A 12594-nucleotide genomic window follows, 5' to 3' on the forward strand; every position below is an offset into this window, starting at 1 on the left:
GTATGAATGTTATGCTGCACTATTTCAAAAAATCAAAAACCACTGATACAAACCACTAAGACTACAAAACCATGTAAAAAATACGCGACCAATGAAAAGCTGAGAACTACGATTATGACGTGGTGAAGAGAGGTAGGACGTCTCGTGCGTATCACAAAGTTGCTGGCATATCTATCTATTTTGTCATGGCGAGAATTGAGAACGAAAAGTGAACCGTCAGGAACTATTTTGTATATTGACAATATTAGATGTTTATAAATATAAATATTTTAAATAAACATAATGACCATTACCAAAAATGGCAAAAACAGAAATAACTGATTTGGTTATTTAAGACGAAAATATTTTATAATATAATATTCTTGTTTCTTGAGAATTGTATATTTGTGATTTATGCTTTATACCTTTTACTCACATCATATTATATATTAGTTATTACTTTATTAATATTTACTATTAACTAGACATTAAATATTATTATTATTACAATATACCCGTATGCCGCAGTATAGAATGCTATACCTACATTATATATTTAATTAAGTTATTTTTATTAAACAATTCTGGTTAATAGAAACAAGAATTCAATTTAATTTAATTTAATTAATTCTAGTAAATGTTTATGTTTATGTTTTATGCAATGTGCATCGTAAATCAATAATAATTTTATTATATTTATTATTTAATTATTTATAAAATAACGTAACTTGGATTTGATTAAAAATAACTTGTTATTTATTAAGTTAATGTCAATAAAAACTAATTAAGTTAATGAAAATTAAATGTAAAAAAGTTAAGTTAAAAAGTTAAAATGAACATAACTTTAACTTTTTAACTCGTTTATGCCCAGGCTTAGGCCACTAAAACTGCATGAATAAAAAAAAATTTTTTTTTTTTAGGTCCATTATCCAATAAACTGTAATTACATAGATTCACGTGTCTGACCTCTATTTTGTCTAATGATTTTAATGTACCCATCGTGATATAAAATGTACGATCGATTATGTAGAAGATCACTACTCACTGACGACTATATAACACTGCTGCACCCGTCTAATCTATATGACAGTTGATAACAATATATATTATATATAGATCAGTAGTCACCAATTTATAGTGCTGCACTACAATCTGCACTTTGCGTAATATAAAATCAATAATTGTTCATATAATTTCAGAAGTTTCATATTCCCACCACAAATAGATTATATCATCTTGAAAGCTAATTTAAAAATAATAAAAAAACGAAAACCAATTACGTTTTCACAGCTATAAATTCAAAACAAAATTTAGTAATCCATTACACACTCGTACTCTGTAGGTGCCCCTGCGATAATTTAAAATTAAGTTACATTATTTTATAACCATGATTTTGTACCTGGCCAATTTGCTATTTGACAACATTATTTTGAGTTTGATTATTGTTTGTACGTTTCTTTATTATTATACGACGTCGACGTATGATACATGGAAGAAATTAAATGTGCCGTACGCAAAACCTGTGCCTTTTTTCGGGAATATATTCAAAATGTTCACAGGCTTAGAGCATCAAGTGGACGCGTTTGGACGAATTTATCAACAATTTCCCAATGATAAATTTTGTGGGTTTTATCAAATGAGTACACCGTTTTTGATGGTTCGCGATCCAGAGTTGATCAATTCGATGATTATCAAAGACTTCTCGTACTTCACCGACCACGGTATTGACATGAATCCTTCCGTAAATGTAATGGCGAGAAGCTTGTTTTTTGCGACCGGACAAAAATGGAAAATAATGAGACAAAAATTAAGTCCGGGATTCACGTCTGGTAAGCTCAAAGGTACGCATGAACAGATCCAAGAGTGTAGTGACCAGTTGACAAACTGTATTAATGAGAAATCCACAGAAACCGACGGAATTGAAGTATATGAACTTGTCGGAAATTTAGCCACTGATGTAATTGGAACGTGTGCATTTGGTATGAAATTAGATACAATTAATAACGATAATTCAAGCTTTAGGCAAAATGTAAAGAAAGTGTTCAAACCCAGTGGTAAAGTAATTTTCCTTCAAATACTTGGAGTGTTATTTCCAAAAATCGTTAAGTTCTTAAAACTTCAAACTTCTCCGGTGGACGTAGATGCCATTAATTTTTTCCATTCCGTGTTTGGTGAAGTCATCGATTATAGGACCAAAAATGATGTTGTTAGAAACGATCTGACACAAACTTTAATGAAAGCAAGACAGGATTTAGTAATAAGCAGTGATTATAAAGGAGAAGGTAAGATACATTTTTTGAAAAGTCTATAATAATTTATACTTGGACATACACGTATTATTATGATCTTATAGTTATATTCAGATTATTAATTATAGATTTTATGTTTATAGAAAAGTATTGTGAATTAGATATAATTGCAAATGCAATGTTGTTGTTTACCGCTGGTTCTGAAACTGTAACTGCCACAGCATCTTTTTGTTTTTACGAGTTGGCATTGAACAAAGATATTCAAGACAGATTACGTGACGAGATAATTTCATCGAAAATAAAATATGGTGGACAACTTAACAATGAATTTTTGGAAGATCTTCATTACGCTGATATGGTTTTAGATGGTAATAATAATAAACATGTTAATATAACAATAAAAATCTTATGTAGTTTTGACACAATAGAAAAACGAACACTTAAATAATTATTTTTATTAGAAATGCATTTTATAAGAATTTTGTTATTTTAGAAACTCATCGTAAGTATACCATAATTACGGCCTTATTGAGAGGAGCTACACAAGATTATAACGTACCTGGGGAGTCATTAATAATTGAAAAAGGACAAAAAATTTTAATACCAATATATAGTATACATCATGATCCTAAGTATTATCCGAATCCCGATATTTTCGATCCGGAAAGATTTACTGCTGAAGAAAAATCTAAACGACCGAACGGAACATTTTTACCATTTGGTGATGGACCTCGTCATTGTATAGGTATATTGATGTTCCAAATACGAGTATATACTAAATATATAACTTTATTGGCCGTTAATCATTAATCATTATTCATTATGCAAAATTGAATATCATTAATAATATATTTTTATAGGAAAACGTTTCGCTGAATTGGAATTGAAAATAATTCTATCAAAAATATTATCAAAATTTGAAATTTCACCTTGTGAAAAAACGGAAATACCGCTACAAATGAAAAAAGAACGTGGGATAACTTCACCGAAAAATGGAATTTGGTTAAATTTTAGGCCGATTGTGGATTGATTAATATACATATTATAATGTATACTTAAATATAAAAACAATTGACTTAAATTTTAAAAAGTAATTTAAATATATTTTGTAGTTAATACAATAATGATATCTACATTATATTTTATTACTTAAACTAAGTATTAAATTAACTATTTTTTCAATATTTAAATGGTTTAATTGCATATTTTTAATTATATTATGTAAAGATCGAATAAATAATGAGTTTATAACGTAATAGAAATAACAATAATTTGTAATATAATAATTGCATAAGTTTAATAAAATATCGTAACTAGACCAATGATTACTATGTGTATAATATTGACATTTGACTCAATATTTTAATGATGTTATGCCATTGCCTATTATGGTGTATGATTTTATGTGATTATTTTGATGTTATATAAACATGATGTCGTACACTCAAAGGTAAGCGACCGTCTAGAATTCACACTTTATGTTCAAGATATTTTCAGTTCATGGCCTAGCAGTGTCATAAGTCATTACAAGGGTGCATCTTTTAAATTACGATTAGTTGTAAATTAAATTTTTTTTACATTATTATATTACCAGATTACCTATACATGCATTAAGAATGCCTAGTTACTTAATATACAATCATAAACTATATTCTACAATATAATATATAATATATAATATACATAATAAAATAAACTTAGATAAGTATAGTAAAATGTTATAGTAATGTATATATGTATACAGATTATACAATTAGTAAAACTGATGGTACCTTTATGTTGCATCATATAACTTTTACTCTTCACATGACGAGGAAACTATCCATTAATAACACCTCGTTGATGGTTCCACTGTAGTCTGTACTTACTTTTAAATTATGCTCAAAGGTTAGAATTTATATACAGGTTGATTCTTTTATCATTAAATAATCATTATTTCAAAAAGTGTTGATTTTTTTCAATTCTTTTTCTTCAAAATTTTTATTTTTACAATTTTCTAAAACTGTTAAACATTTTTATTTTTTCCACCCTTATATTTAACAGTGAAATTACTATAAACTTTTGATTTTCAAATTGTAGCCTTTGTTTAAAATATCATAAAATAGTAGGGTTACTTTTTTTTATTAATTTTTAACGTTAAAATTATTATTTTTCATTTAACCGTTTGTGAGTTATATATATTCAAAGTTAGGTGGTTTGACGTTTTTTGGTGTTCGTCCTACAGGTTATTACGGCTACGAGGCGTTGGTAACTGCCGTTTGAAAAGCTATCTCTTTAAAAAATTAACAAAAAATAATAATTTGAACATTAAAATTCATAAAAAAAGCTCCATTAATTAAGCACAATTTAAATATAGGTTGCCATTTAAAAATCAAAAGTTGATAGTGTTTTCACTATTAAATAAAAGGGCAAAGAAAATAAAAATTTCATTCAGTTTGAGAAAATTATGAAACAAAATATTTTGAAAAAATAAAAAAATATATCGATATTTGACGAAAATTTAATGATAAATAATAATCACCCTCTATTATATGGTATATCATTTTTACTGACTTTATTATAAAAGTACGTTTTAATTGGTGCATATAATATCATAATAGTCTACGTCATACATAATGTGGATACACAATACAGTAAATAGTAGGTATTTATAATAAATGCTATGTATAATACCATGTAATTCGTATTTGTAAAACAATTAAATTTGTAAGCCCATTATTGTAGATATATATTATACTAATCCCTTATACTAGTTGTATATATAGTTAAGATAATATTTCTTCGTATTAAGCACTAATACAAAAATAAACATTATATAAAATTGTAAAACAACAGTTTACTAAGCGGTTGGTATCATTCTATCGCGGAGCGACAACGCACATTAAGTACGCGTTGCGTCGTACTTAATATAATATCGTATACTTACGGTATAACGTATAACTAATATATTAATAAATTATATGCGGATACTTAAATACTATGTAATTATACATATACAGTGATGTATTTTAAGATTTTAGGAGGTCTAAGAAATAAGTAAATTTATAATATTATAAAAAATACAACATAATATGAGTAATGAATTAATAATAATTATATTATTCCGTTATTATTATATATACCTAAAAATTAAGAGTTTTTTTATAGTAAAAAGGCAACGTATTTTTTTGCTAGTTTTGCTAGTTCATCAATAATTTTTTTAGGTGTTATGAACCTTTTATTTTTCTTCGAGGGAAGTTGAGACCTAAGACCCTTTCCCTTCGAATATACGCCACTGTGCACTTAAAATAATATAGGTTCTATTTATTATACAGCATAACAGTATCACAAAGTTAGTTGTATATAAAAGTGTTAATACAAGCATTTTTTAGCGAATGATTGGTAAAATGTAGAAACATTTCATTCTCCTCTCACCACACAAACACGACACGAAAATATGTATTTATCCTACTGATAGGTATTATTATATAATATTGTTACAACTGATTTATAAATTATAAGCATATTAATATTAAATTGATTACATCCGTAAGTATAATGCTTACCTTATTACTTAATATAGTTTATGTTAATTTAATCAGTAATATGTATTGGAAGAATTTTCTCATGTTGATCAACAAAAATGATAGGATATGGAAGCATGGTACTGCCGCATTGGAAAAAATGAATGAAAATATTATAAGCACTATTTTGAAACTCAAACAAAAATATTTGGGAGTTTATTGTCAATAGTCGTATTATTTTATTGGATTGCATCGTTCATTAAATATAATCAATCACAATGACATAATAAATTATTTATACAGACTAGGTGACCTCTAACCTCTCCGATAAGATTGCCCTTCGGTCTAATCTCATTGCAATATTATTTATTATTGTAGTGATATCTGTAAAACAATATAAAGTCCACTGATAAATTAAGTCTATCGATATATTTGATAGACAAAACAAATAAATAGGTAAAGGTAATTAACGCAGCTTACATAAGTGTGTAAAAAATTCAATATTTATAGTTCATTCTAATAAGTCACTACGATATAATATAGTCACTAATACAAATGATTTCGTATTTGAGAAATTGTTTTTTCGAACCTATAATTATATGTCTGATTATTATTTGTACATTTCTTTAATATTATTCAACATCAACTTACGATAAATGGAAAAAATTAAATGTTCTCCATCATATAGAACCGATCCCTTTGTTCGGGAATATATTCAAAATGATAATTTATCATCGATTTCCTGGAGCGAAAATTTGTGGGTTTTATCAAATGAGAACTCCGTTTTTGATGATTCGCGATCCAAAATTGATCAACACGATTATGATCAAAGATTTCTCGCATTTCACTGACTACGGTCTTGACAATGACGAGTCAGTTGACATAATGGCGAGAAGCTTGTATTTTTCGAACGGACAAAAATGGAAAATAATCAGACAAAAACTAAGTCCGGGATTCACGTCGGGTAAACTCAAAGGAACATACCAACAAATCCGAGAGTGTACCGATCAATTGTTGAAAAATCTAACCAAAAAACTGAAGGCATAGAAGTAAACCAAATCGTCAAAAATTTAACCATTTACGTAATTGAAATGTGTGCTTTTGGTATGAAATTGGACATCATTAACAGTGAAAATAATTTCAACTTCAAAAAATATGTAAATAAAATACTAAAACCCAATGGTAAAATAATTTTCTTTCATAATATACTCGGAATGCTGTTTCCGAAAATCATGAAGTTGTTAAAAATACAAACAGTTGACGTTGATGCTACTAATTTTTTTTTTATTCGGTGTTCAGAGAAGTCATTGACTATAGGACTGAACATAATGTGGATAGAAACGACATCGCACAAACCTTAATGAAAGCTAGAAATGATTTGGTATTAAAAAACAACTCGACAGGCGGTGGTAAGATATAATGTTTGAGAATATGGCAATAATCTACGTTATATTTTTATACATAGATTCGCGTTATTCAACTTTCAAACTAGGTATTAACTTAATTTTTAATCATAGTAAACTATTGTGAATTGGATATCATTTCGAACGCAATTTTATTGTTTGCTGCTGGTACAGAAACTGTAGCTGCCATAGCATAGTATTGCCTTTACGAATTAGCTGTAAACACAGATATTCAAGACAGACTATGCGAAGAGATTACCTTGATGAAAATAAAAAATGATGGACAGTTCAACAATGAATTTTTGGAGGATCTTCACTATGCCGAAATTGTTATAAATGGTAATGCATATACATTTTATTGATTATCCTACAGAGATATTCTGCGATAGGCATTGTACATTAATAATATATTATAATTAAAAAAAAATGTTTATTTAAAACTAAGTTACTCATTTGTATAAGTTCTTAAATCTTAATGAGTTATATGTAAATTTAAAAATGTTCTATTTTTCGAATTTATATAAAAGAAGACAAAAATGTAACATATTTACATATACCAGTGCACTGCACTGATATAATACTATTGGTTATCTATATTTAGTATATTTATATATAAACTTCAATAGTTATTAACATTTTTGGCATTTAACTCTTTGATTTTGTATTCTAAATCAATATTATGAGTAGTTTTCAATAAACTCAATGTAAACCATAGTATATCAATAGTATCGTCTCATGGCGAAATTCGACTATTAAATTGTAAAATTAAAACTTGAATTGATTAGTATTGCATTTATTATCGCAGATACAGTTTAGTTGTCGGCATTTATACTTCTTCATATTTTATACTATGTAAAAAAATAGGTAGGTGTTTCGTACGTATTTTCGATTTTGAGTCTACAAATAGCTACAAATAAATACGGATATTATCTTTTGATAAATTTAAATAATAAATTACAAATAACTATTATTTAAATACATTTATATAATATATAATTTAATCTATTTAATTGGTTAGGTTATTATTGATTTTTTATATTTCGTGTTACACTACTTCGCTTGGTAAAATTGTTTTAATTTTATTTTACTGAGCTGACAGTAGAACTGGTGTATTTTTATTTTTGTATTTTATCTGCCTTCTTTTATAGAAAGAAATGTAGCTTATTAAATGGGGCTACAAAAGCTTTACAATAATACATCTATTTTTGCACTGTTGTATGTATATATGGTGTTATTTGTATGATAAAAAAAAGTAGTTGCCTATTAATATTATATAGACAGGTATTTACTATTGCTAGCTAGGGGTAATAATAATTATACATTATTATTTAGATTACTTACTTACATTTTTAAATTGTAATATCTTTTCAGAGACTTTTCGTAAATACACCATAGTTACAACCTTAGTAAGAATAGCTATACTCAGAATTACAACGTATCCGGTGAATCATTAATAATTGAAAAGGAACAAAAAATTTTAATACCAATATATAATATACATCATGATCCAAAGTATTATCCACATCCCGATATTTTTGATCCGGAAAAATTTACTGCTGAAGAAAAATCTAAACGACCTAATGGTACCTTTTTACCATTTGACGATGGACCTTGTCATTGCTTAGGTAAACATAAACATACTATTATTACATATATACATTATATTCAAAATGTACAAATAATAACTACAATTGGGATAGTCGGTATTGATCGTTTTCATACTTTATACTAATATAATAATTTAATTTAATTTTAACTGGATTATTACAGGAAAACGTTTTGCTGAATTAGAATTAAAATTGGTTACATCAAAAATGTTATCCAAGTTTGAAATTTAACCTTGTGGAAAAACTTAAATTCCTCTTAAATTTAAAACAGAAGGTGGAATTATCGCGCCAAAAAACGGCATTTGGTTAAGTTTTAAAGCAATGGAGAATTAATTAAAAGGTTAAAAAATTTAAAAAATATATTGACCTAAATCGTCGATTAAATAAAATAGTAAGTGAATATAATATAAGAAATTGCATTAATTATTTAAAGAAAATCGCACATAATATTTCTTTAAAATAAATTAAAATTTTATATTATTAACATTTTATTTAAAATATTATTATTCATTCATTTTTTTTAAAATTAATTTTACCTAATACCTTCATATTTTTTTTACCTATTATAGCTTTTTTTTTTAAATAATTAACCATGTAATCATGTATTATTTAAACATATTTATAAAATTTTATTGTTGTATACTTTAATAATATGATATTAATTTAATATTATTTATTTTGTATTTTTAAAATTCTTTTATTTTAAAAATTGTATGTTAATAACCTGCGGCTTGCTGACGCCAAAATATCCTCAAGCCGAAATGTCTGATTCCATTCATAGACTCATAGTAATAATAATAATAACTAATAAGTAATTCCTAAATGTAATACTTTTGATTTAGGACATTTAAGTATATTTTAAGCACCTATAATATGATAAGAAGTTTCGCTCAAACACAAAAAAAGTATAACACGACTACATTTAAACAATTTTAATATTTCATAGTTAAAAATTTAACCATGATTATTTATTTTAGCTACGATCACCTAAAATATTTTTAGGGGTTAGTTCAACAAATTTTTATGTTTTATAAAATTATCCTTTCATATCATATTGTTGTAGACTAAACAATTTTTAAATCGAATTTGTAAAATTCAACAATTTTAAAAATAACATTTTTGGACAGCGTGATTTATGCAGATTGAACTTTTCAATTTACTTACATAAGTGCCTATATCATATTTTATGATTATAAAATTCAAAAATATAGAACTATCTCATAAGATAGAGTATTCGTGGGTTTATAATATATGTATGAATTATATTAATATTATATTATGATTTTGATATCGTTAATTGAAATTTGTGTTTTTTAGGCTGTGAAGTAGACTATTTATTGTGAATTTGAATTTAAATAAAAATAAATTATTACAAATTTTTATTTTTTTGAGTTGTTATTTTAGTGGCATTATGATTTATGAAAAGCATCAATGCATTAATGTGCTCGTTCAAAAACGCTCAACGATAGTGCGATTTTATGCGTATAATAAATAATAATTATACATATACCTATATTATAAAGTATATCTTCTACGTTTACCCAATATTTTTTTAATGTGATTTTTGAATTGTTGAGAACGGTATTGGTTTTTGTTCTTGCAAGAACAATATACATGTATATTGTAGTCATAGGCGTAAATTTGGCATATTAGAAGGGGCTAAAATTATAAACATAGAACAGGTCCGCGGCGGGGGGCTTTGTCTCCGCATCCCTACATATACATTTTATAATTTTATTGTAAAATTTATTATAGAAAATTATAAATAGTTCAAAATTATTTATTTAAAAAAAACCACAGATTTTAATTTAATTAGTAATAACATTTTCTTTATATTAATTTAACATTATATATTTAAGTTCAATGTTCATATGCAAATTACTTAAAAATGGTCTGACATTCCGGGAATGATTTTTCCGATTAGTGATAGTAAAAAATGCTAAATACATCGCACAAACGCATATATCATTTCTAGAAATCTATTTTGTCATGGCGTATACATAACATGTTATCGTTGCAGTTATAAAATAATAGAATATTAACGTAGCTCAATCATTCTAATTTTATTATAATATATTTACAAATTTACAATACAAAATGCATGCATGAACTTTAAAGTTTAAACGTTCACACAACACATACCTTTCGGATATCATGTTTAGAAATTACGTAGCACATTTTATAATTTTCTCTAGTTAATAAGCCTAAAATTTGATGAAAAACTTTAAAAAATTATAGAGAGGGAGAGAGACTATACAATTTTGTGCGTGGCTAAGCCACCTAAATCCCCCCCCAATTTACGCCTATGATTGTAATAGATTATTTATAGGTATACATATAGAATACTACAATATACAATTTATAAAATTGAATTATATAATTAGTAGATATTAAAGTATTTGGTAAGTAATATGTTTTTTTGTCTTGTAGTAAATATTATACCTTATATTTTATATTAAACGAATCCTAAGATACCAATTTTGAGACTTGGAATGTTTTAAGAAACGGCCAACGGGGGCCACTTTCTACCGCTTGGCACTACATCTATAACCACCATGATATGTTGTGTAAAACTGGAATTCATACAAACATTTATTTTAAAATGTTACGAAGTTTTTTTTTAATTGTATGTCCAATTTAAAATACACTGACAAATTATTGTTATAGCATATTATTATAGGTTATTATTTTGCCAAAACAAAGGCAATAGCGCCGACACGTGACGTCATGATCAATTATCTACTTATAAAGTTCTATTTATAAATATCGAACTATAATTTATTATTGATAACAATTGTTTTTTTTAATCCTATTTACACTGATCTATCTAAAATTGATGTTAACAAATAGATACATATTACCTGCATAAAAATGTAAAAAAAGAAACGTTCAAAATTCACATATTCCAAAAATGTATGAACATTTACAATTTTAAATGAGCTCTCAATAAAATTAGAACAAATATAATAAAGAATCAGAACAATGATTAGGTTTTTTAAAATCAATAGGCTATTAGATAAACTATAAAAATCATTATGTATATACTTTAATTATAAAAAGTGTATTATAATATATATATATATGTGTGATTTTATTTATTTTAACAGTATAATGGGTTCCACTAAGCATACTCTCGGGTAAATGCACATGGAGACTTATATAACAAATATTTGTCTTAATATTAATTTGATATTTACATAGATCTTGAATATATACATATATGATATATATATATATATTTATATGGGTTTTAGAGACATGCCGGGATTTGAGGCTTCCTTCCGCCATTATAACCATCAGATAAATACAATTTATTCATTCAGTGATACATGCTTTTATAATAAAACATCAACACAGACCAAAAACAAAAATAATAATTAAGTATGAATAATAATATATAATAATAAGTTATAGTTATTAAAGCTTTGAAAATACTAATGAGTATAAATAAAAATAACAAACTTTTGTATACATAATAATATATAAAGCATACGATACGTATAATTCTATCATACATTAGTAAGCCATCATCAATTATGGTTATATAGTATATAATATAAACCTATTATGGAATTAATGATAAAATGTAATGAACATTTTAGTATATTAAAATTTTCGAAGTGTATGATATACAATAAATCTCACCAATATTCATTACAATTCATCCAATCTTTTATGAATTAAAGTTCATTGCAATATTTATGTTTTTAATACATGTTTTTTTAACTAGGTACGTATACATATATGTATATTACTTCTAAACACAAATAAAAATAATTTCACATTTAAATCTAAATAATAGCAAAATTTTACAATAATATAATATTGATATTTAAAAATACATTATATTTTT

At 25.7% G+C, this 12594-nt stretch overlaps 1 protein-coding gene and 1 pseudogene across 1 annotated transcript; both read left to right on the forward strand.

Annotated features, from left to right (window-relative positions):
- The first annotated feature begins 1275 nt into the window (after positions 1–1275).
- LOC113551053 (probable cytochrome P450 6a13) lies at positions 1276–3381 on the forward strand. Its single transcript, XM_026953072.1, has 4 exons — positions 1276–2261; positions 2372–2596; positions 2722–2973; positions 3089–3381. The coding sequence occupies exons 1-4, from the start codon at positions 1367–1369 to the stop codon at positions 3256–3258; spliced, it is 1542 nt and encodes a 513-aa protein (XP_026808873.1). The 5' UTR covers positions 1276–1366; the 3' UTR covers positions 3259–3381.
- Positions 3382–6286: 2905 nt separating this feature from the next.
- Positions 6287–12476, forward strand: LOC113551920 (annotated as a pseudogene).
- The last annotated feature ends 118 nt before the right edge of the window (positions 12477–12594 follow it).

Source organism: Rhopalosiphum maidis, chromosome 2, assembly GCF_003676215.2.
Source record: "Rhopalosiphum maidis isolate BTI-1 chromosome 2, ASM367621v3, whole genome shotgun sequence".
Taxonomy (NCBI): Eukaryota; Metazoa; Arthropoda; class Insecta; order Hemiptera; family Aphididae; genus Rhopalosiphum; species Rhopalosiphum maidis.